We start from the raw sequence: 25084 nt of genomic DNA, 5'->3' as shown, positions 1-25084 counted from the left end.
CACTATTTAATAGTGTATTTTAAAGGTATATATATATGTGCTCACGTGGACACGTTACTATTTATAATTATGCAATATTTATGATGTCCACGTGGGCACATATATACCTTTAAAATACACTATTAAATAGTGTAAGGGGTAAAAGGTCTTTTCCAAAGTTCGGTATCATAACAACAATTTCGGCTAAAGTTCGGATATATTTCAGACATTTTCCCCCTAAAGTAATGATCAGAAATAATAATTTCTCATTTTACAAGCTTTCCAAAATTAGTTTATACATTTCCGGAATGATTATAAATAATTAAAAATAAGTTAATAGGTATATAATTTAATAAAATAATTACTATTAAAACTTGCAGTAGCTTATGACTTTATATGATTTTCTATAACACTAGTATTATAAGTTCAAAAATACTTTAAAGAGATAAAAATAATTTTAGAAAAAGTCTTTTTCACTACCTCATTAACTACACATACATACAATGTATGTTATTTATTTATGTCATTTATTAAATTAATAAATTTATATTATCTTGAGCTCGTAGTTATAAATTTTTTGCTGAAATTGAAGAGTTGTCTTTTCATTATTTAATACAGATTATTATATTTATCAGCTCACACTTTTGCATTACTCCTCTTTTACTCAACGTACTTTCTTATTCATGGTTAGGTAAATATATTCTACTGATTTTTTTCTTCTCTTCCTCTTCTTACAATTTTACATTTTTCATCCAATTTATTGATACTATTTTTCCTAATTTTGTGTTTCCTTTTTTTAATAGAAGTTGTTGTGTGCAATCCATATTATAATGCAAAAAGAAAAATTGACTTTATAGTGTTTTCAAAAATATAGATATAATTGTTGTTATGCATTTCAAGTTTTCTTTATATATACACGGTTGAATGTTGATGTATGAATTGCAGGGATTATTGCGAGATATGATTGATTAAACTCATTAGAAATACATATTCTTATTATGCTTATACTTTGAAATTTGAGGATATCTATTTTGATTTCTTATCTTATACATGTTTTTCAATTTTTTATTTATTTGGAATAATACGTGCAATGCACGTGTCCAGGACTAGTATATTAATAAGTTGGAACCCATTTTTCATTATTAAGAATATTATTATTTTTTATAAAGGGTGGTTTAACGCCAGGTGCAGGATACCAAACCGAAAAATTTGGACAGTAATTTTCCTATGTGCCAATTGCTAGTGCATTCATAACCTTGGTGCAGAGCTATACTTAGTAATACGGGAGAATGTGGTCCAATTATCTTCTGCAACATGGTGATCATAGTGTGAGATAGAGTGGTGAATTGAGTTTAAATAAAAATATAGCGAGCAGGAAGGACAAATGTTATGACATTGGAATCTACTTTACCTCAATTAGTTGTGGGTGGGCGAGAGCTTAGTAGTTGCTTAGATTTGCATTTATTGTGGAATAATCATTTTTCTATGATTAATATCTTCGTTTCTTTCTAACACATAATTTCCGATCAATTTATTCAACATTTCCTTTTTGTGGACAATTTAACACGTTTGACTTATGTAACAAATATATGAATACCCTACCCCTTTTATCTAAAAATCCCGGTTCTCGCTATTGGTAAAATATGTTTGATTCTTTCCTTTCCTCTTGATACTTTCTGATCGAGATGTATAGATCTTGTTCATGGATTAACGAAAAATGTGTAAAAGCTCAATTTGCTTTTGTCATTCTATGAGTTTCTTCCAGGAATAAGACAATTTGGATTAGAATAACATCTAGAGAAATGTTCTAACATAGAGTAAGAGATTCATTGACATCACTTAAAAGATGAACGCCTATTTTCAATATCACCGAGCTTCATCAGTGGAAGTTAGTTGGACACCGTGATTGAAGAGGGTGTAGGTGGGTTAGGTGCACCTCTCGCCAGTGGAAAGTAATGAGGCAAGTCTCCCCCTTTTCCTCCTTATATGTACGTGTATGGGCCACCACCTTTTTGAAAAGAGAAAAAGTGGGAGAACCCATCTCGACTATATGATGAATATGTTTTAAGCTAACTGCATGTCGAGCTCTTGAGCGGAGCTTGTGCTCACTCGTTTCTCGCTTGTTCAAAAGAGTTTCAAATTAGATTTGACACTACATAAGGCATAGTTCACATGCATGTCCGAAGATGAAGGGGAAGGAAAAAAAAGAGATACCACGACCATAGTAATTGAAGGAGACATGAAATGAACTCGGAAGAGATACCACACGAGCAAGAGTGGAGAGAAAGCGAAAGAGAAATAGTCACAATCATTCATTTATGAAAAATACCATGATATTTATGATATAGAACAAAACAAAGCATCAATCACATCAAAAGCCATAGTAAAAAGTGGTTGGATTTATCAATTCCTTTAAAATTACTAATCCTTAAGCATAGCCATGTAATTTTCCAGATATCAATGTTCAATCAAGAATCAACCATTTGGATAAACCTATAAATTCCCACCACCACAAAAAATCTCAAGATTTCTCTTCCCACAAAAACCCCATCAAAAGAAAAAAGCAAAAAAGAGAAGATCTTCCCAGAAATCTTGTATTACCAGAATCACCATGACTGCTTCTACTTCAGCTTTCTTCTCATCATCAGTTCTCAACATACCCAATTCCAAGAACCAATCCCTCATCATCCCATCTCACAAGAACATCTTAAACCCTAACCCTTTTACCCAAATCAAGATTCATAAAACAAGAAACCCACAAAAGCCAAATGGGTATTTCATTTCTAAGTCTGTTACTGTCGATAACCCCTCCACTGTTTCTTCTACATCTTCGTTGAGTGTAGATGAGGGAGTTGATGAAAAAGATGCTGCGGCAATGGGGAAAGTTGGGTCTAAGGTTAGGGTTACAGTTCCGTTGAAAGTGTATCATGTGCCTAAGGTTCCGGAGTTGGATTTGGATGGGAGAATTGGGACAGTGAAACAGTATGTGGCTGTTCATAAAGGGAAACAAATATCAGCTAATTTGCCTTACAAGGTGGAGTTCGTGGTAGACGATTTGGAAGGACGAAGTACTCCGGTTAAGTTCTCTGCCCACCTTAAGGAAGATGAGTTTGAGTTTCTTGATTGATCCATTTCAGTTTTGATCACAATTTAATTGCTTTTTAATGAACTCTGTGTACTTCTGAATATATGAAAATAATCATGTGTACAAGTATTGTTTTGTGTATTATTTTGTAGATTTCATTTTTGAAATAAAAAAATGCTTACTTTAGTTCATCTCTTTGTGTTTCCATTGATTTGATGTTACTGATATTGAATCTCAGACAATGGTGATAACGTCTAAATTAATACATAAAAATTCAAAGAGCTGAAGATGATGATACATCATAATGTGTGGTAGTCTAAATAACAATTTGTAAGCAAGAGCAGGATATAAAGCCAACCATTAGTTGTTTTGCATAGAAGGTTTTAACTGTCTACTCTTGCTTGGATGTTTCTGTTGAGTCCTTTATCTCTTTTCATCTGTAGCTACTATACTGTTGTAACAACCAGAAATAAATGTGAGTTAACTTTTCTTCAACTTGTCGTTGAATCTCGAGATTTATTCTTTAGCTTGGTTATGGTTGGGCATGTATTCTTCAAAATAGAGAAACTTACACTCATAGTCTTTATAGGAAATGGTGAGTTAAGCAAGAAGAGTAGGAAGACTTGAAATTGGTGAGAGTTCCAAACTTGTTGGTGTAAATGTTGGTTTTCTCCCATGTGGGTAGCTTGATTTACTAGCCATGGTTTTATTTTAAAAGACTAACTAGTAAAGTAATAATGCAAAAAGAGGAAAACATCAACTGTTAATGAGCTTCCATAGCAGATTAAAATGCTGCATTTCCACGTATTTTTGCTATCTATGGTTTGTTGTGTTACACTGTGTGCTGAATGAATTTGACACTCTGAGCTATTCGCCTTAGCTGAGTCATGTTTCCTCTATTGAGGAGTGTATGCACTTGCATTTTCATATCAGGCAATTGTAAAAGAAGATATGTTATAATTAGAAGAGGGAAATAAAAAATAAGAAAAAGATTAGAATTACACATGATATGCTTGTCAATTTTTTTTTGTAACAAGATATTAGTATGAAATATTACGCATTTTATTGTTATTAGAAACTATAGGTTATTACTCGGAATCTGAAAATAGAGTATAGAGAGTAAATTCTGGTACACATTCAGCATCTTCTGGTGCTGCTTTACATTTGAAAAAGGATTACCATATTAAAAAAGAAGAAGATTAGTTTTCTGCAAATCAAATCAAAGACAGATGATCCCTGTCTTAGAGATGTGGAATGAAACAAGTGCTTCCAATTAGGGATATGTCGGTGCAGAGAGCAACAGAATGTAAACCTCAGGTGCGAAGGCATTTATCTTTGTTGATGGCATGTTTGTTATATAGAATTTCTTGCATGTTTTTCAAAAATACACTGCATAAGCTAGAGAAGAATCAGTACTTTAACTTCTGGCAATATTGACGGCTTATACCATATTTCTGATCAATATATGACTGCTTCTATCATATTTTCTATATGCATAAGTTAAATCATGCTCCAATGTGTCAAATATAATTTGGACTTGAGGGAATATGCCATTTGTGGTTACTTGCATATCTAATTTACTATTTTTCCCAAGGCTTTGGTCTAGTGGTAAGGGTGTAGCACGTGATATGTGGGCTAGGCGCACATAACGGGGTCGAACCCTGCCACAGACAAATGCCTGATATTTAAGTGGAGAAGGGGATGGTCCATTATCCAGCGAGTTTCGAACTGTGTGCCACTAGCACTCGGGGATTTCTCGGTTATTAAAAAAAAGAACTTACCTTTCGCATTTTTGGCTCTATAAAGTTGCCAAATTCTGTGAGCATACTGCTCGGTTCAATATCTGAAAAAAACTACCAGCAAGTTAGTTGGTTCACTTAACTTTTACCATTTAAAATAAAGTTAGTTGTTTCTCTTTACTGTTTTTGCAGTTCCAAATACAGAGAGGTTTATGTTGGAGATAAAGATCTCAAGTAAGATCATCGTGAGGACTTGAATGTGTACTTTTTTTGTTTGCGTTATATAGTTGGAGCATATACGTAAGATTGAAATATCCACTTTGGATAGTGGAGAAGATTTAATGGGCCTTTGGATAAAAAGATGTGAAATTTGGAGGAAAAAAAAAGTAGTATTTGGAAAAAAGTTGAAAAATGGAATGGAAATTGGAGTTGTGTTATGACATGAATACAACTTGGAAAAATGATCATTTTTTGTTAGTGATTTGGAGTGAAAAAATGTGAGAACAGGTATTAGGAGTTTTTCGAATACCGGAATTCATTCCGGCAAAAAGCTGAAAACTACCCACGGACAAATGGGCCCTTAGGAAAGCTAAGCTTGCTTGCAAGTTCCATTAATTTCATATGCAACCATTCCTATCCCCAACTATGTTTTTCAAAAAATTTGTGCTAGAGCAGATGCTAGCTCTGAAAATTTGTCTGTAAGTTGTAGTATGGTGAACTTACCATATATTTTGCCTTGAAGCAGCTGTTCATAATGTGCTCTTGCTAGCTTCCCTGATTGTTAGGATTGCTGCAGTAAAGAACAAAGAATGGTTGTGTTAACTTCTGAAGCTTTAGATGTAGAGTCTAACTATATGTTGTTGAGACATTCATACTGTTGTTGTATGTGCTCATCCATTGATATGTAATATACATATATGAATGAGCCTGCTGTTTCATGGTTAACTAAGCAGTAAAGAGTGGATTGTCTGTATGGTGTTCCAGTTTCCACCTCCTTTTTTCCATCTTGTACTTGGTACTGCCAATTTTTTCGACTTCAGCTCAGACTCGGGGAATCTTAGGTCCATCTAATTTTCATGTGCCATATGTCATGGTAGGTTTAATACGACAACAATAACAATTATACCTCGATTCAAAGCTAGTTGGGGCTTGCTGCATGAATCTGCTATATTCATCATGCATGCTCAATAATTTTTTGTAAGACAAATTAGGTATACTCTAAAATTAGAGACTATCTAAATCTCACACTTATCCCTGCACTGATAGCTAATCTAAGCGCATGAGTAACAAGTAACCTAAGAATACCTTACTTTTATTGTGTTATGTTCTTCACTAAGCTCATATGGAGATATTTTGTGGCGATTCCTCTCCATGTCGTTGTATGTTTATCTTATCCTTTCTTTGCACCTTTTATCGTCATAGTGGATCATATGTGGAGGTCTGTTTTAAGACGTGATCATACCATCTGAGTTGCACCTTGTGTTCGATTGTGGTCATTTCTTGTCCTGTTTGATTTTTTTTTCTGGTAGCACATCCATCTTAACATTCGTATTTTGTGTTGCTCATCTTATGGGGACATGTTAAACCTTAGAGGCCAACATTGCTGGTCTCATTCATGACTATCTGGTAAAGCTGCTTTTACTTTGCATAGGTATCTTCATGTTGCATATAACCTCTTGAAGTATCATATAAAAAGTTTACATGTGCAGTTGCAGAAGCAGTTGTTAATAACGTCTGTGGTAGAGTGAGTTCAAAATTCAGATGGACATTGCGTGTTACGTCCTTACCACTGAATTAAAGTCTAGTGAACATTAATTAGGTAACTATTACGTAGATCATCGATGGTCCAAATTCCTATACCTAACCTACCATTCTAATTAATTCAGTTTCATGTCACGTAGAGTGTTCATGGTCAATGATCAAATCCACTTGCACAAGAATTCAAAATGACTATCTTTTTATATACATCAAAGGGCTATTTCAATAAGATGATATATAAGATGGATAAAAATAATTCAACCCTTTTATCTTATCTAACCCACTATTATAATTAATTCAGTAGAGTTAATTGTCAATGATCAAACCCACTCGTACAAGCCATTAACTTATTGCCACTTTGTCCTTTGATTTTGTACCAAACTACGAAAAATTGATAAGCACTAGTTTGATTGAATATTAAGCAATTAAATAGAAATAATTGAGCCAAAACGAATTGACCTATAGTGTATTAATCACTTTCTATCTTCTCGTATATGTATATACTTCCTCTGATTTAAAATAATTATCATATTTTATTTTTTGATAGTCAATTTAATTAATTTAAAAAGTTAAATTTAATGTTTAAAAATTAAAAAACTCTAAGAAAAATACTTTACTTTTTCGATTGGAACATTTTTGCCAAAACAAAGGTGAACGTTTTTTTCTTTAAATTGTTCATCATACTTTTTCGATGTTTGGGTTTGGGACTAATTAGCATAATTGGTGGAATTTTGACTTTGCCAAACAGTTTTCACATTTTCTTCATGCCATTGGTAACAATATCGTAATGGAATGTTTCAAAAAATATTTTAATCTTTGCTGACTTGGTCATCACAAATGATAAATTAAAACCATTTATTACAAGGCATATATGTACTGCTCTCTATGTCCCAAAAAAAGAAGAAGATTTTTTAAGTCCAAAATAACAAAAATATAATATTCGAAGTTCAAAGATGTACTCCCTCAATCTACTATACATGTCCACTTATTCTTGGTCCGTTTGAAAAATCAAAAGAAAATGTATTATTTTATACCTACTTTACTCTTATGACCCATTTGGCTCCAAGAATACTTGGGAAAAACTTAAGAAGTAGTGTTTGATCATACAACTCGGCAAATATATTCATCAAGTATCTCAAGTTTCAAGGTACCGAAAAAAACTAGTATGTGGGTCAAGTTCCTATATTTAGGAATTTTTAAAAAATTCAAAAATTACTTCAAACTAGTATGTCAATTATTGTTTTCTTAATAGGTGTGTCAATTTAAAAGTGGATAAGTAATTAGGGATAGTAAATATTTCATAAATTTGTTGTGTTTAGGGGGTTAAAACTGAAGAATTGTTATTAGCTAGGAAACAAATTGTAAGAGAAAATTGAGCCAAATGCAATTTGAAGGTTATTATATGGAGTGTCTTAGAAGGAAAGATAACATCTCTCTCCCAATTTTTTTTTTTTTTATCTTTTTAAGTGAAAGAAATAAAAGATAGTATTTTATAAAGTAATATAATTTTGGGTATTTCTGAATTATTAAAAGAGAGTATTTTACTTTTCGTCAAATATATTGACAAATTATGTATTTAAATTGAAGTAAAACTTTGAAAACAAATATGTTTTTTTTTTTAAACTTAACACGAGCTGTATTTATATCCTTCAACTTTGAAGATTTGTCAACATCCCTTCCAACCGTTGGGTCTACGTAGATGATGTGTATAAACAAATACTTAAAATTGTATAATGTTGAACGAATAGAAACATGTGCCTTACTGACACCTATATGTATTATGTCATCTAGAACATGTGTGTTTACTTATTCAACTTTATACAAAATTAAGGGTCTTACTTATATACATCTAAAATTGAAGGACAAAAATACTAATCGAGTTCAAATTAAATGACATGCTTATCTATTGTATCACTGATTTAATTTTCTACTTAAATGATAGTGTTAGAATTTTTTTTTGATTTCCCATCCGGTGTTCGGAGCCCACATTGAAGCTCCGATTAAATTTGAATGGCGCTGTCCATTCGGGTGGCACTCCCAACAATTTTTTTTTCATATCCAGGGCTCAAACTCGAGACCTCTAATAAAGGGTGAATCACTTTTATCATTGCACCACAACCCATGTTGGTATAGTGTTAGAATTTATTTCAAGAAGAAAAAATAGAAAAGGGGAAATGAAACCATGGATGGAACATTGTATTTTTTTTCAAATACACAAAGAACGGAGAATACCCATATTCCATAGTGAGTCAACTGATGAGATCCTCCATTTTATTAGCCAACAAGATTACTCACCATAGAGAAAAGATCGGTTTTTTATCCCCCTTTGAAGTCAATTCTATAATTCTTGTCACAAACCCTAAATTCTCTACAATTTCTTGATTGCAATTCAACTCTGTTTGGTCGTGATCCTTCAGATTCTTGAGACACGGCGAAATAGGTAAAAATATTGGCATTACTTGCTTTATTTCATATGGGGTTTTTGAAGGTCAATGGTTTCTTTATCTTGTCATTGGTTTTCTGTAAAGATTGTTCTTTTTTTGGTTTCTAATGAATACCCATTATTGGATATGTGATTTGGAGGTAATCTATGTGGTTTTGTAATTTCTTCTGTGGGTTTTGGCATGTTGGGGTTTGTTAGGAAGGAATGGTGGTTTGTTTATGAAATCTTGTTGATGCCTTTTTGTTGTTTTGGTCTATATCTTTGTTGCTTTGCCTATTAGTTCAAACTATATATTCATATGATTTTTAATGTTGAGCTTGTTGTGTCTGGGGTTTTGAAGCCTGTAGTGTATTAGTATAACAGGTTGTCAACTGAATTTTGATGGAAATATTTCGTAATTAGTACTGACTCTAATGATAGACGGATGAAAAGAGTAAGCTTTTTTGGTAGATAGTAAGAACAAAGCCTGATAATTAGGTATCTTGTCAAGAAAGTTTGAATTTTGTTAGCTCCAAGAGAAGGCTAAGTTTAATCAGTTTGATTATATTCAGGGTTTACTAGCGCTGTAGTTTTTTAAAAAGGGGTTTACTAGTGCTGTAACTGCTGTTTGGGATATCATCTAATCATGGGCTAAGTTCACTTGCAGTACAATTTTTGACTACTGAGGAAAGACTGTTTCTCTGAATTCAGCGTATTCAGGGGTTATGATTTCGCGTTTGAGTTGTTAGACTCTTCTTTCCTCTTCCTTGTTGTGTGGCTCTTGTTCTTCATTCTCCTCCGTCTCAGACAATTCTCCATTTTAATGTTAACTGGCGAATTCTCTGAACAAGCTTATCGTATGTAAATTATTTGGTGAGTATATCTAAATTACCAACATGAACTATTAGGTTGAATAAAGACGATGCATGGATTGTGGAAACTTAGGTGCAACAAGTTGCTACTTTGTTTTGTTTGCTGTTGGTCTTCTTATGCTTGTTCTATTTGTCTACAGTACTGTTGAATTGGTTGAGATCTAACTGTACTATGATTTATTCTAGTGCAGAACGGACCAGTTACACCCTTTGACCAGCAGTACCAGGAACAATAATTTTTTAAATTGATCGTTGATTCAGTATGCCATGGGTTTTGATATTTGGAGAAGTTCACCACAAAGTTATTTGTTCCAAAGGGAGTTAAGTCTGCTGACATCTGTAGCCTCTGAGATGATGAATTTCCAATGACTCTCTTGATGATTATATTGGTTTTGAGTAATTTCAGGGCTACAATGATTTGCTGATCTAATCATGAAGAATATGGGGTTGAGATTTGTGCAAGTTCTTTTATTCTTTCTGTTTGTATCAGCTTTGATTTCTTATGTTACGGCTGCATCTGAAGAAGTGGGTGTACAAAGGGTAATAACTGCTCCTCTAAAGAATGTCCGAACCAATATAATTGATGGCTCTGGTAAAGAATATGGTATTGATTCTGTCGGTATGGATGGAAAAGGTGAATGGACAGGTGATAACACCAGAGTGTCTGTTTCAACAGTTGCATTGTTCACTTTGGCAATGGCTGCGGCTAGTGGTTTGGGTGCAGTACCATTTTTCTTTGTGGAGCTGGATCCTCAATGGTCGGGAGTATGCAATGGAATGGCTGCTGGAGTGATGTTGGCAGCGAGCTTTGACCTTATTCAGGAAGGACAGGAACATGGAAGTGGTGGATGGGTTGTGTCTGGTATTTTGGCCGGTGGTATCTTCATATTGCTTTGTAAGAAGGTGAACGCCCTAGTTTCCCACTTTCATGTTGTCCAGTTTTCATCCTTCAATTAGTTTTATATCATATCTGCTATTGAATAACATTAAATAATTTTATCATCATCTCTAATATCATGTATTTTTGTGACAATTAATCTAGATAAAAATGGAAAATGGTTCATGAGTAAGTAAAAGCTTAATACATGGCATGTGCTGCTGGTCCTTCAGTATCTTTGACTTGTTATTTTTCAAATTCTATGGGGCTGCAATGTTTATTAGCTTTCCCACTATTTTCAACTTCAGAGTACTTGTGATCAAAACGAAATTACATTTCTCTAAAAAAATTTGTTTGATCAATAGGAAGTTGCGGGATCCTACTTTCAAACTTCTTCCGGATATCCTAGCTTCAACTTTCTTGCAAGTTAGTGTCTTGGAACAGTATCTGTTCTTGAAGGAAATTCATGAATGTCCACCTTTATTTTGATTTTAGTCCCTTTTTATTCTAAGAAACACATGCACGACGTTCCTTTGATTGGGGACTTTCCAGACACATCTGATAAAGCTTTACTGTTCCACTCTCCAGGCCAATGTTGTCCATGATTCCATGTAGTAGGTTTAGTTCATGTATAATGTTTTCTTGGCAGTTGCTATCTCTAAAGGAAAGAACTCTACTTTGTAAGCATGGCAATATTGGAATTTAGAGGTTTCAGATCAAACCAATATCTGTTGATATAGGAAATTTGTAAATGTGCAACTCTATTAAAAAAATCTAAATGTGCAATACTTCTCCTTACATTTAAGTTTTTATTCCCAATCACTGCCCTTCAAAAACATATATACTATGTTGCTTGGATAAGGATGTCCACTACTTCTCCTTTCTTTTAAGTTTTTATTCTCGAGCTTTCTACGTATTTCTTTGCTTTTATGGACTATGCGTAATTTTAATCTTTAGTCTTAGTCTATCAATGAAGAGAATCACTATGCATTCTAAAGGGGATGACTGAGTGGTTGAGGTTTAGGAGTAGCTGTTGAGATTTCTGGCTTGAATTCCAACAAAATATACTTAGTATGAGCCATATGGACAAATTTCCCGTGTATGTATGATGTTGCAGGCTGTTCGTGGATTACTAGAGGTGTGCATGAGCTAGCTTGACCACTACCTATATAAAAAAAGAAGTTAAAACCAAAAAACAAAAGAAATGAATGACTATGCTTTAGCTGCAATTATTAAGATTTAGCAGAATATATAATGTTTATTCCTTCATTGAAGTACGCTATTCATATATCTTATCTCTTGAGTGGGATGGAATTTGCAAACTAAATTTACAACTTAATGTTGACTTCCATATTGGGAATTTGGAGGTGCTGGTAATGGGTCTTATGGAGTTAAGTAGAGAAGCTACTGCTTTTCAGTTCTAGTCATTCTGTTGAGTGGATATCAAATGTAGTGTGTTGTGTTAATTGTTTCTAATTTCTATTTACTGAAGGACATTATAAAAACCTTGTCGTGTTACTAGTGAATGCTAGTTGTATTAGCTTGATCTGCTGGCTGAGTTTAGGATTCTTAGTCTCTTTTGCATTTGAAGTAAACCTAATTCTGTTAATCTTTTGTGCATAACTCTTGTTACTCTTGCATAGTTTGACAAGTTTCGTCATTCCCACTTTGCAATTCCTCATGTTGTTTCTGTGTTCATATTCAGTTTCTTGAACAATATGGTGAAGTAAGTATGCTGGACATTAAGGGAGCAGATGCAGCAAAAGTCATCCTTGTTGTTGGAATTATGACACTTCACTCATTTGGGGAGGGTGCTGGTGTTGGAGTATCCTTTGCTGGCTCGAAAGGTCTTTCTCAGGGCATCTTGGTAACTCTGGCTATTGCCGTGCACAACATACCAGAGGGTTTAGCTGTGAGCATGGTTCTTGCATCAAGAGGAGTTTCTCCACAGAAGGCCATGTTATGGAGTATATTAACTTCCTTACCCCAGGTGATTGAATATATACCATCTTTTACAAATTGGAATTTCTAGTTAGACAAGTGAAAGTTGGGATATATATACATTTTGCTCTCACTGATCCCTACAAGTATTACCTGATTCTTATACAAGTCAAACCAGATTTTTCCATTTGTGATATGTAGTCCAGTGTTTTTGTTAGAAGTGCAAAGTGAAAAAAGCAACAAGGCCCGCTTTATGCTTTAAGCGCAGAGCTCACATCCTTGAAGTGAACTGCAATTTAAAAAAAACGACCAAAAAATCAGAAACTAGCAAGTAACTGCCTACGGGAATGTTAAAAAAAAGGCTAATACAATTAAGTTAATAAACTCAAAAATAACAAATAAGAGAAAACATAAGTCTGCTGATTGATGAAGAAGAAAATAAGAGAAAAAGGGAGAAAAAGCTGAAAAAGAAAATAAGAGAAGCCAGCCCCTTCAGCAGAGGAAAAAATAGTGGAGTTCAGTGACCCCGGGAAGAAAGAAAGGAAGAATGGGAAAAAAATTGCCAGCCCCTCCAGCAGCGGGCCAGCGACAACAAAGAAGAAAAACAATGGAGGAGCCATACCTGGAGCTTGAAGAAGAAGAAGAGCAGCAAAAAGTGAATCCTAGTTGTAGTTCGGAGAAGAAAGTCACACCAAGCAGTGAGAATGGAGAAACAAAAGAATATTATTCTGCGATTTCTTTTTCTTCTAAAAAAGTCCAGCTTTTTTAAATTTTAAACAAAAAAAGCATATGCTCTCATTGCTTCCTGCTACACACACTTCTCGCTTTCATCTGAGAAGCGACCACCTTTTCATTTCACTTTTCACTTTAAAATCAACAAACCCTCGCCTCGCTGAAGTGTTCGCTTTCAACAACACTGATGTCGTGTTTGTCTTCTATAAGAGGTGCTTGTGCCAATCATTGGAACGATAGTTTATACTGTTCATGCGTGTACTTGTATAAATTCATTGCATATTCACAAACAAGTGAGGTATGACATATATGATTTTTAGTTTCCGGTTTTAGTTATAATTCAATTATTTTTCCATCCCTTGTTGGGACTCATGATATATTGATGTCTAAGTAAGCGATGAAGCGCTTGCTTTCAACAACACTGATGTAGTCTTTGTATTCTATAAGAGATGCTTGTGCAAATCATTATAACGATAGTTTATACTGTTCATGTGTGTACTAATATAAATTATTGCATATTCACGAACAAGTGAGGTATGATATATGATTTTTAGTTTCCTGTTTAGTTATGTTTTGATTATTTTCCATCCTTTGTCAGTAGTCATGATATATTGATGCCTAAGCCTTGAATTCTTTCGTAATGCAGCCAATTGTTGCAGTACCATCATATATGTGTGCTGATGCATTTCACAAATTTTTGCCATTTGCTACTGGCTTTGCTGCTGGGTGTATGATTTGGATAGTTGTTGCTGAGGTCCTTCCTGATGGATTCAAGGTAATTTGTTAAATGTCATCTTAATTTTTGAAAGACCTTTCATAACTTACTTGTATAGCTCTACCCCACAAAGGGTAGAAAAGGAGAAAATAATGGAAAAGGAGGGAGAAAATGAGCAATGTTACCTGATAAAAAAAAGAGGGAGAAAATGAGGATATAAAAAAATATTTTAAAAAAATGCACTCTTATGATTTATGATCCATGATGATTTTAGTTGGCAAGAAATGTACGTATGTTGAACTCTAATATGTAGAGAAGCACTTAACATGCTGTTCTATGAAACTTTGGATGGAATCGCCTCCTTGAATTTAATCAACTGATAGAATCAGTAGATCGAAATGTTTATGAAACATCTATTTAGCTAATATTATTGATGTTAGTTGAAAAGGAAATACTCTATTTTGTAGTTTTTTTATTGACAACTTCTCGATATGGTGGTTACATTAGTTCCACAACCTAAAGCTGGATCTTATATTTCGTATTCTAATACTATCTGGGATATTCCTGCACAACCATCGCTGAAATATTGATTACATTTTCCTTTTAATTTATGGTTCTCTTTGTGCAGGAAGCCTCACCATCTCATGTTGCATCAGCTGCTACTCTTTCAGTAGCATTTATGGAAGCTCTTAGTGCTGTGTTCCACAGTTTTGGCCACAACTACAAGTGAGTAAATCTTTCCCCTACTCTATATCTCTTCTTCCCCACCCCTGCAATGACAGGAGAAGAAGTAGAAACAGATTGGTGAAGAGAAGTAGAAAAGACATACTTTTAGTCTTAGGATGATTAGAGTTTCCGGCCACTAAGATGTCTTCTCTTTTTGCTGTCTAGATTTCATTTTGAAATCTTCTTTTGCTTTTAATTAATTGGTTAACTGAGATTGAACCTGAGGAGGACCTCCTATTAGTGGTAGCTGTATTATGTTGTTTTAGGTTTATGGTGTAACTTGTTTGTTTGTCTATATTTTGACATTGATGCGGTCTACTTGGAGGGAGTGTGGCTAAAATATAATAGGGAAAAATCTATTGACATTGTATATTAGGGAAAACTGGAGCTTTTCTGTGAAGGTCGTGTATTGTTAAGCTTAGAAAGTAATATTCAGGGTTTTATGGTATGTAAGATTAGTTCTTTGGAAGTCGAGAATCATTAAGATTTTTTTTTATATCTGTAACATCCCATTGAACTTGCACGTATCTTGACTAATCCTCTAGGCTTGAAAAAATACCCGGACCTATCCACCAGGTAGCTTGTCTGGTCCACACACGTGGGTTGCTATAATTTTGCCCAACAAGTCTGAGAATCATCAAGGGTATTTGTAAAATATTCTTTATAATTATAATCGTCAAGTGGATATTGTGGAGAATATGTCATAATTTAGAATCAAAGAAAGTGGATATTTTATGTCATAATATATAATAGTCAAGTGGATATCCAAAAAGAAACAAGAAGTCATGGACATGTTAAATGCTGTATGGGGGAGAAAATGATGTCAAGGAGGAAATCGTGGGATTTTGTACCCAAATGTACAAAGAAGACGAGCCATGGAGGCCAACACTATGTGTGATAGAGTTAAATCAGTTAGAGGGGGAGATCTTTCTCAACAAAACAAAAAAAGAAGTCAGATAGAGGGGAAAATGAATGTGTGATTGGAGACACTTGTAAAAAAAAAAAAAAAAGATGAAAAAAGGGTGGTTGGCGAGGGAGATATCAGAAACTTGAAGGTGAAAGAGAGAACTTTGGATTTGTTCTCTTGATGTTTTATTGAACAAAGAGGTAAATGAGAGCTGTACGACTGGTTTAAGATTGGAGTCAAATGATTTCAGCTAAGCCCTTTTCCCAGCAATGCTCGACATAGTAAAGGTGATATCATGGAGACAATTATTTCCCTTCAGGAGTCCCAAGAGTTTGAAAGTGTCTCAATACACCCTTCATTGTCATTATTATAGAAAAAAAGGAGTAGCAAACATAATATACAAATTTACTAGTCTAGTGAGGAACACTTGTAAGATAATTGTCAATATGCTTTCCATTGAACTTAGCCATTTGGACATCAAATATTACAATCTTTTAAATATTGAACTTCAATATTTCTAAATACTGGTTTAGCCAACAATAGTTGTAAATATTGAAGTTCGTATTTGAAGTTCTAGTGAAGCATTCAAATTCTGGTTTGAAGAGTATCTCAAGTGAAATTGTGGTTTCCGCTCACTAATCTTTCATGTTCGCACACTTTCTTTCCAATTGAAGTTTATGTCCAAATGCAGCAACTTGCTAAATACTTTTTCTCAAATTGAACAACAAAAACTCATTCCTTCAATTTTAATCAAATATTATCCTAGTGCCTAGTAAAGGTGGTGTCACATGGGATAGTGTTGATATCTTGAATGCAGTCTTTGAAGGTATTGACATACTTCAAATGTGACATCAGTGGCAAATGAGGTGGTGGATCCTGGAAGAAAGCAAGAGTGTGCAAATTAGATTTCGGAAGGACTTGTGATCATGTGAATTGAGATTTTCTGAATTTTGTAACGATGAAGATGGATTTTGTGGAAAGGTGAAGGAAATATATCAAGCTCTATATGACAGTGATTTCTGTATTAGTAAATGGAAGTCCTTGTGGCTTCTATCTAGTACTGGAGGATTGAGATAGGGACATCTGGGGCCTCCCATTGAGCAGATAGCAAAATGAGTAGCAGCGAGTGCATCTGAATGATTTCTAAACCAGCGCGAGGCACACTTGTGGTTTATAATGCAGAAAGGCTGGTCCTCTTTTAGTTTTAATTAGTCTCAAGATTTCTACTTTAACTCTTATAGAAATGAGGTTATTTTCTGTGAGACAAGCAGACAACATGGAATAAGTTGCAAATGTATCCAATTATAGAATTTGGAAATATCCTATGACCTTTCTGGAGAGACGTTGCAGAGCATCCCACTAGAACTATGCAGTATGAAACCTAATGTTTGGAAGGATGAACTATTGGACATCTTCATCAAAAGAAGGAGGAACTATTGGACACAAGTGTTGAACTCTCTGTACTCATGCGACCACCTTCAAAGTTTGTCCTTGAACACCTTCAAATCTTTTTACTCGAAAGTCCCCTTACTCATGTGGCGGCCTTTCCAATTCATTAGGTAAAACTTATTTTGTCCAGTAGCAAGAAACTAATAGCCTCAGTCTTTGTCTAGTTCTTGAAAAAAAAAATCCTGCTCTAGCAAGCAGCTATTGGATGTTGATACCAGTCTTCCAGAACAAAAATGTCTCATTGTACCTAAGGTTTGAAAGACTTGACTGGAAAATGAATCTGTAATATTTTTATGCTATGTATGTTTTTAGTTTGATATGGATTCTTCATTAGTGATGTGTTCTGTCCTCTAACCAAATCACGTTGCAATGGCAGTTCGGAGGATGCTTCTGCCTTCCTTGTTTCTCTACTTTTCGGATTTGGTCCACTGCTTGGCGGTGTATGTCTTGTTGCATTTGCTCTTGCTTTTCGTCTTCAGCATGCTCTCCTAACTGGTGTAGCCTGTGGCACGGCCTTCGTCCTTGGTGTATGGCGTCCATTGCAGCTAGTCTTATCATCAAAGATGGAGTTTATCCCCCTCTTCTCTCTCCTTGCAACAGGATTCTCACTTTCCCATTTTTCAACTTCTAGTGTTATTAAAATTGGAAGTCGCAAGAGGACTTCAGCAGATGCTTTATCTGCTGTAACAGGATTGCCAGTGAGTGGTCTCACTCTTCAGTCAATTTTGTGTTGTGCTGCAGTTGCCCTCCATGCACTATCAGAGGGGCTCGCTTTGGGTGTTGCTGCACCGAAAGCTTATGGACTTGGTCGGCACATGGTTCTTCCTGTTTCACTTCACGGACTCCCACGTGGTGCCGCTGTTGCTAGCTGCATTTATGGAGCAACTGACAGCTGGCATGCGTCCCTTTTAGCTGCTGCTCTTATTGGCTTCATGGGTCCTTCATCTGCAATCGGAGCCATACTTGCAGGTATTGACTACAGTGGTTTGGATCACCTTATGATGTTTGCATGTGGTGGATTACTTCCATGTTTTGGGAGCATTTTCAAGAGGGCAGTGAGCCTCCAAAAGCGGAAGAGCATAACAGGACTGATAATAGGCATTTTGTTTGCGAGTATTTGTCTAGCATTTACAAAGTTGGTTTGCTTGCATACGCCTTACTGCAACTCTGCACCAGAAGCTGTTAGGTGATGAAAGTTGAACAAATGATAACGTTTTGAATCAAAAAATCTCTCGTTAACTCCGTTTGCACGCAGCCTCGTGGACATCAAACTTACTGAAAGCTGTTGAGTCGATTTTTGCAGCAAACAATTTACAAAAAGAAAAGCATAGGAAGTTGAGGAAAAAGATGGGATTGTCTATTCTACATTAGTTAGACTTTGTTTAGTTGGAAGTGAAATGTTCATTTCTAACCAGTACAGATTGGTAAGCCTTTTAACATTAATTTTGAAGAAGTATATTCTTGAAGAACAAGAGGTATCCTCTGCATATTGTGTATTTAAAATTAAATACTGTAAGTTTGTAGAATGGTTTGTTTGCACTTTTAAACTGCAGAGTTATTTTATTTTTAGAACTTCCCTCGTGCAAGTAAGGAAAAAAAGTGGCCTGAACCCTACTTCTCTTTCACTGCTCGGGTTTTCCTGAAGCTGTTAACCTGTTCCCTTTGACTGAACGACATAATTCTTTCACCGCGCTCTACTTCCTTGGGTGATGAGAAGGATGGTCAGTCCTCTCTCCTTTGGGCCATTCTTTTTTATAAGAGGAGGCTATTCTTGAAAAGAATAGGTATGTTCAACTAGTATTTTGAAATATTCAATAAGAATAGGGATTTTCAATGCTAGAAATACCCCCTATCTTTAACTGGATCACGACTCATAGAATATATTCCTACTTGGAGGTTGAGCTAGACCACCTTTGGTCGAGAAGTCAGCTAACTTATGGTGCTTTCCACACTTTGACCCGTAGAGGGAAATTTATCGGTGAATGCCGTGCGGGAGCAGTTCACATTGATAGTGTCCTCCCCACCTTTTAACATACATCATCTTCATCTTCACCTCTCATAGCCTCCATCTCCACCACCCTTGCCCTCTACCTTCACTTTTACCTCTCATAGTATTTGTTAGGGATAATATTTTTTTCTTGCATACTGAATACAAGAAAATAAATAAGAAATATTTTTTTTTTCTTAGAATATTTTTTTCATCATACCGAAAATGCCCTTGGTTCAAGTTTCCTCTCTCCAAAAAAAAATCTCTTTGTATCTTTTCTCTCTCTTCCTAAAATCTCTCCATTTTAGTATGGAAATCTCTTGAATCGTTTCACACAAATCATTGCAAAGTCTATATATATATATATTTTAAGGGGAACTTTCGCATATAGCCACTAAAGAATAGCTTAATTACGCTCCATAGTTATAGTTTGCTAATTACGATTCATAGATACATGTTATTTATCTATAAATATTAAATTTAGAATTCAGAAATTTGGAAGAACTCATATACGGAATGAGGGCAACCCGTGTAAATACATCGATTTCTTACTCGTGCAAAGGAACTAGTCCGTGACTGACTAGCCGACAGTTCTGCCTTTCCACGAGTCAAAAAATATAAAGATAGCTAATAGAACTAGAGAGCTAGGGCGAAATGCTTGTAGAGAGTAAAGAACGATTTCACTTGGGTGTTTGTAGTAGAGGACAACCAATCCTCTAACTACAAGCTACCCTCTTGGCCACCCACCCATTTCTGGAGAGGCGTCTTTTCAAGCTGATGAGTAGAAATTGAGTATAAAGAAAATGACTGTTACTGATACATGATGTCGCAATTCTAAAATTTAAAACTATAGTGATTGTTGGTTGATACTTGATGGCATAAAGGATAATAGTCCTGAAATTATATGTAAGTTTATTTATCTCATGTTTGATTGAATTTTTTAATTCAAATTTTGCAATCTGAAATTAATTTATATCTCAATTGTGGTATATATATATATATATATATATATATATATATATATATATATATATATATATATATATATATATATATATATATATATATATATATATATATATATATATATATATATATATATATATATATATATATATATATATATATATATATATATATATATATATATATATATATATATATATATATATATATATATATATATATATATATATATATATATATATATATATATATATATATATATATATATATATATATATATATATATATATATATATATATATATATATATATATATATATATATATATATATATATATATATATATATATATATATATATATATATATATATATATATATATATATATATATATATATATATATATATATATATATATATATATATATATATATATATATATATATATATATATATATATATATATATATATATATATATATATATATATATATATATATATATATATATATATATATATATATATATATATATATATATATATATATATATATATATATATATATATATATATATATATATATATATATATATTCTATCTCATATCGAGGGATTGAATAATAATCCTGACTCCTCAAAGTTTAAATTTTAATTCCGCTTCTAATATTTACCTTGTATTTGGTAATCACATTCTTTCTTTTGGCTCTCTTATATTCTTCTAACGAATTCTCCATTTTCTTATGTTGGTAGTTTTATGTATCACTCCCTTCTTACTTTCATTACGTCTTTGCAATACGATTGAGATATTTTATATTTTTAAAGCGTTACTAATCAAAGTTCTTTTTATACGCACACTCTAATTTAAAGCTAGCTTCTTGACATTGAAGTTTTAAATGTAATGTTGTTGAACTACTAGCAATTTATAAGCATTAAATAGTACTCATAATTCATAAAACAGCTAATTAAATGGTAACGCGTTTAAAATTCTTAAATATCAATAATAACAACAACAACAACCAAAAGAAATGCAATTGCACCCCATGTGGATGGCGGTGTGATATTAAGTGAGTGTGAAATATAAAAGATATCCCTATTGAAAACTTTTTTAAATTTAACGTAAATTTTTAGTTTTGTTTTTGAATTATTTACAGTCTTAAAAACAATTTTTTACTTGACTAACTAAACTTACATACACCATCAATCCATCATATGACATTGTAAGTGGTCTCAAACAGTTAAACTCTTGTAGGAGCATGAAGTTCTTAATAAAAAGTTGAGAGAAGTTTTGAAAATACTCTTAAACTTGATGAGAATTTAGGGGTGTATTTTATTCATGTTACAAGATCGGAGATATATTTATGTTTAATTAATCAAGTAAACTGATATGTTAAAGCTGTCAATAATTCAAAAATAAAAATAATAATTCACGTCGAGTTTATGATTCAAAATACACGCCCCTTCTGCTTGTGGGTCATGGAGGAAAGTGCTAATGTCAAGATTGCACATGCCAAAAAGAGTAAATCACGCCAACAACCCCACAATTTTTTCTTAAACGCCAAAATTGGCCCCACAACTTTGGATCCCATCATAATCGATCCTTTTTTTTCTATTCGATGTCCGGAGCCCATATTAGAATTCGATTAAATTCGAATCACGCACTACAAGACTCATTTGGAGGTGACGCTCCCAACATGATTTTCTCCATACCCAGGGTTCGCACCCGAGATCTCTGATTTAAGGTGAAACACTCTCATCAGTACACCACAACTCATGCTGGTATCATAATCAATCCTTAAATTCAAATAACACCAGATACGGTGATCAACTAAAGGGGACACTTCACCACTAGTTAATTAGTTATATTTACACTAAATCACACTACTTAATTAGATATGAATTTACATTATTTTATTATATACTCATAAATGATAAAAATGTATAGAAAAGATAAGTGATATATATATATGGTAATGCTAAATGGCTAGAAAATTTGGGCAAAATTTGGCCAGAAAATTAAAAAGTCTATTATTTAAAAAATAAAAAATAAACTAATGTTTTTTCCATTTTTTAGTTAAAAGTATTAAAGTTAAAACGGTAAAAATGTTCAAAAATATAAAATAAGATAGGTAAAATACCATTCTGACCAAATTCTAGCCAAATTTTCTGGCCAAAAGAAAAATATATAGGTTGTATACTAGTATTCGTAGATCAATATATATATTGTATTTATTGATCTACGAATACTAGTAAATTTAAATAATTTGTTTGGTTTTTGACGTATGATAAACGCTAAAATTTATACAAGAGAAGAATTTAGCGGCTAATTAATAGAAGATTTTATGACGCAATTTTCTACCGGTTAGCACCATTTATTCTCTCGTTTTCCGCGTAACATAATTGAAAACTCCAAAAAAAAAAACAATAACCAACTTCACGTGGATATCCCATAATAGTTTCAAATTCAAATATGTGTGAAAAAACAAATATTACAATTAAAGGTTACACGTAAATATTCATCCATGTTTAGTAAAATATCTTGAATTTGAATTTGACTTTTAAAAATATTTCATTTTTAATACTCCAATAATGAGATTTTCCATTGCCAAATTGAATATAATTAATTAATCAGACCCTAAATTAAGTATCAAATAGAAATAAATAATTCATGAGCCATCTTCTTCTTTGAACTATACAAAGTTGAAATATTTATATGAGTGAGTAGTATAGTATTTCGGATCGGGCTCCTCTCCATTTATCTTCCCTCTATTTTTCCCAAGTTCTTGCTTGAATGTGAGACACATGGGACATGGCATAGATAAAAATTAACGGTTAAGATTTAATTGAATTAAAATAAAATTTTAATTATAATTTATATAATTAATATTTCATAAGAAAAATGACAATAACATAATCATAACAATATATTATCTTGCCCATAAATATATTATTAAAAAAATTCCCTTTTTCTAATTCTTTTTCTTTCTAGTATTATCTTCTCTCTTTTTTTCCATAAATATATTATAAAATAATTTCTCTTTTTCTAAAAAAAATTTCTGTGAGATTATTTTTGCTATTAATTATATGTAAACTAGTTTTAAAGAAAAAATTCAAATTTGCTATCTAACACTTGCTCAATTTTAAAAAAAAAACAAACGGAAGATAAATACTCGTAGGAAAAAAAAATAGAAAAGAGAAAAGTTTTTATAATATATTTATGGACAAGATATTATATTGTTATGACTTATGATTATGTTATTATTATTTTTCTTATGAAATATTATTTATCTAAATCATAATTAAAATCTTATTTTAATCAATTAAATCTTAGTCATTAATTTTTATCTATATCATGGAGTCCGGAGCCAAAAGGGCAAAAAAAATTGTCAAAATTTTCAAAAGGGCACATCAAATTTTTTTAAAACCAAAAGGGCAAAGTCACTCCTGACAAAGCGATTTCCCTCTAGCAGCGATTTTGTAAAATATTTTTTTATTAAAAATCGCTGCCACAGCAGCGAGTGACAGCGATTTTAAGTCAGTAATTTTTTTTTCCTTACACATCATTGCAGGGGCAGCGTTTTTCATGCCTAGTGCTATTATTTTCATGTCTATTGTTAATTACTAATAATATAAAAATGATAAACAAGACAGACAATATACTCAATAAAATTGTTGAAGCATGAGGAAAATTGAATTATATATCATAAATAATAATAAAAGAATATTAAATTATTTTAAATTCTTAACCAAAATCGCTGACAAAAGTTGTCGTACGATTTTCAGGAGCGATTTTCTTCTGAAAAAAGTTCTCAAAAAAAATAATCTTTTTTTCTTGATTTTGGTTACGAATTAAAAAAAAAAGTTTTTCTTTTAAAATTTAATATTCTTTTATTATTATTTATGATATATAATTCAATTTTCCTCATGCTTCAACAATTTTATTGAGTATATTGTCCATCTTGTTTATCATTTTTATATTATTAATAATTAACAATAGGCATGAAAATAATAGCACTAGGCATGAAAAACGCTGCCCTTGCAGCAATGTGTAAGGAAAAAAAAAATTCTGACTTAAAATTGCTGCCATTTTAATAAATAAAAAACAAAAAAAAATTACTAAATCGCTGCTGTGGCATCGATTTTTAATAAAAATAATATTTTATTTTTTTTGCAAAATCGCTGCCCTAGAAGCTATTTTTGGTCATTGTGTCAGAGGGAAATCGCTTCGTCAAGAGCGATTTTGCCCTTTTGAATTTAAAAAAATTTGATGTGCCCTTTTGGAATTTTTGACAATTTTTTTTGCTCTGGACTCCTAAATCATGTGTCTCACATCTAAGCAAGAACTTGGAAAAAAGGAAAATGAAGAGGAGCCGGATCCTAGTATTTCATATATACTCATTTGACCATAACTTATTTCATGTAAAGTTTAATTAAAGTAGAATAATGCAATTAAAAATCTAATTAGTATACTATTTGTTGCATGGATTACGGAGAAAAAAGTCATGTTCAAAGTTTCTAAAGCAACATAGGGACCTGTCTTTTAGACATTCCGTCAAAACTATGAGTGCCTTGAATGGCTCCCTCACTTCTCTGTCCCCACCATCTCTAAATGGGTGCGATCTGATTTATCTGAATTCAATACTTTCAATAGCAAAATATAAATATATAGGTAAGGTTTTCCTATTTTAATTATACTTTTATACTCATAAATCAATTGTCATAATTTACTTCTCAAAAGTAATAATTTACTCCCTCCGTCCCTATTTACTTGTCCATATTTCCTTTTTTGGTTGTCCCTATTTAGTTGTCCATTTTGACAAATCAAGAAAGGACAACAAATTTTTTCCTATTATACCCTTATTTACACTTCTTGAAAATTGTAAAAGTGTATGTTGTTTCCCTCCAATTTATTTCACTTGAATTCAAATAAGT

General features: G+C 32.8%; 2 protein-coding genes across 3 annotated transcripts; both read left to right on the top strand.

Annotated features, from left to right (window-relative positions):
• Positions 1-2409: 2409 nt before the first annotated feature.
• On the top strand, positions 2410-3255 carry LOC102583051 (ferredoxin-thioredoxin reductase, variable chain). Its single transcript, XM_006345364.2, has one exon. It carries the CDS (start codon positions 2591-2593, stop codon positions 3104-3106), a length of 516 nt encoding a protein of 171 aa, XP_006345426.1. The 5' UTR covers positions 2410-2590; the 3' UTR covers positions 3107-3255.
• A 5488-nt stretch (positions 3256-8743) lies between these two features.
• LOC102582718 (putative zinc transporter At3g08650) lies at positions 8744-18771 on the top strand. Of its 2 annotated transcripts, none has more exons than XM_006345363.2 (6): positions 8744-9001; positions 10047-10758; positions 12438-12722; positions 14052-14180; positions 14749-14846; positions 17579-18771. In XM_006345363.2, the coding sequence occupies exons 2-6, from the start codon at positions 10288-10290 to the stop codon at positions 18390-18392; spliced, it is 1797 nt and encodes a 598-aa protein (XP_006345425.1). In that variant the 5' UTR covers positions 8744-9001; positions 10047-10287; the 3' UTR covers positions 18393-18771. The 2 variants fall into 2 exon arrangements, with proteins under 2 accessions (XP_006345425.1, XP_015163345.1); XM_015307859.1 differs by having other exon boundaries at positions 10042-10758.
• The last annotated feature ends 6313 nt before the right edge of the window (positions 18772-25084 follow it).

This window comes from Solanum tuberosum, unplaced genomic scaffold (genome assembly GCF_000226075.1).
Source record: "Solanum tuberosum cultivar DM 1-3 516 R44 unplaced genomic scaffold, SolTub_3.0 scf00068, whole genome shotgun sequence".
Classification (NCBI taxonomy): domain Eukaryota; kingdom Viridiplantae; phylum Streptophyta; class Magnoliopsida; order Solanales; family Solanaceae; genus Solanum; species Solanum tuberosum.
The sequence above is the reverse complement of the archived record's forward strand: the minus strand, read 5'-3'. Positions and strand labels throughout refer to the sequence as shown.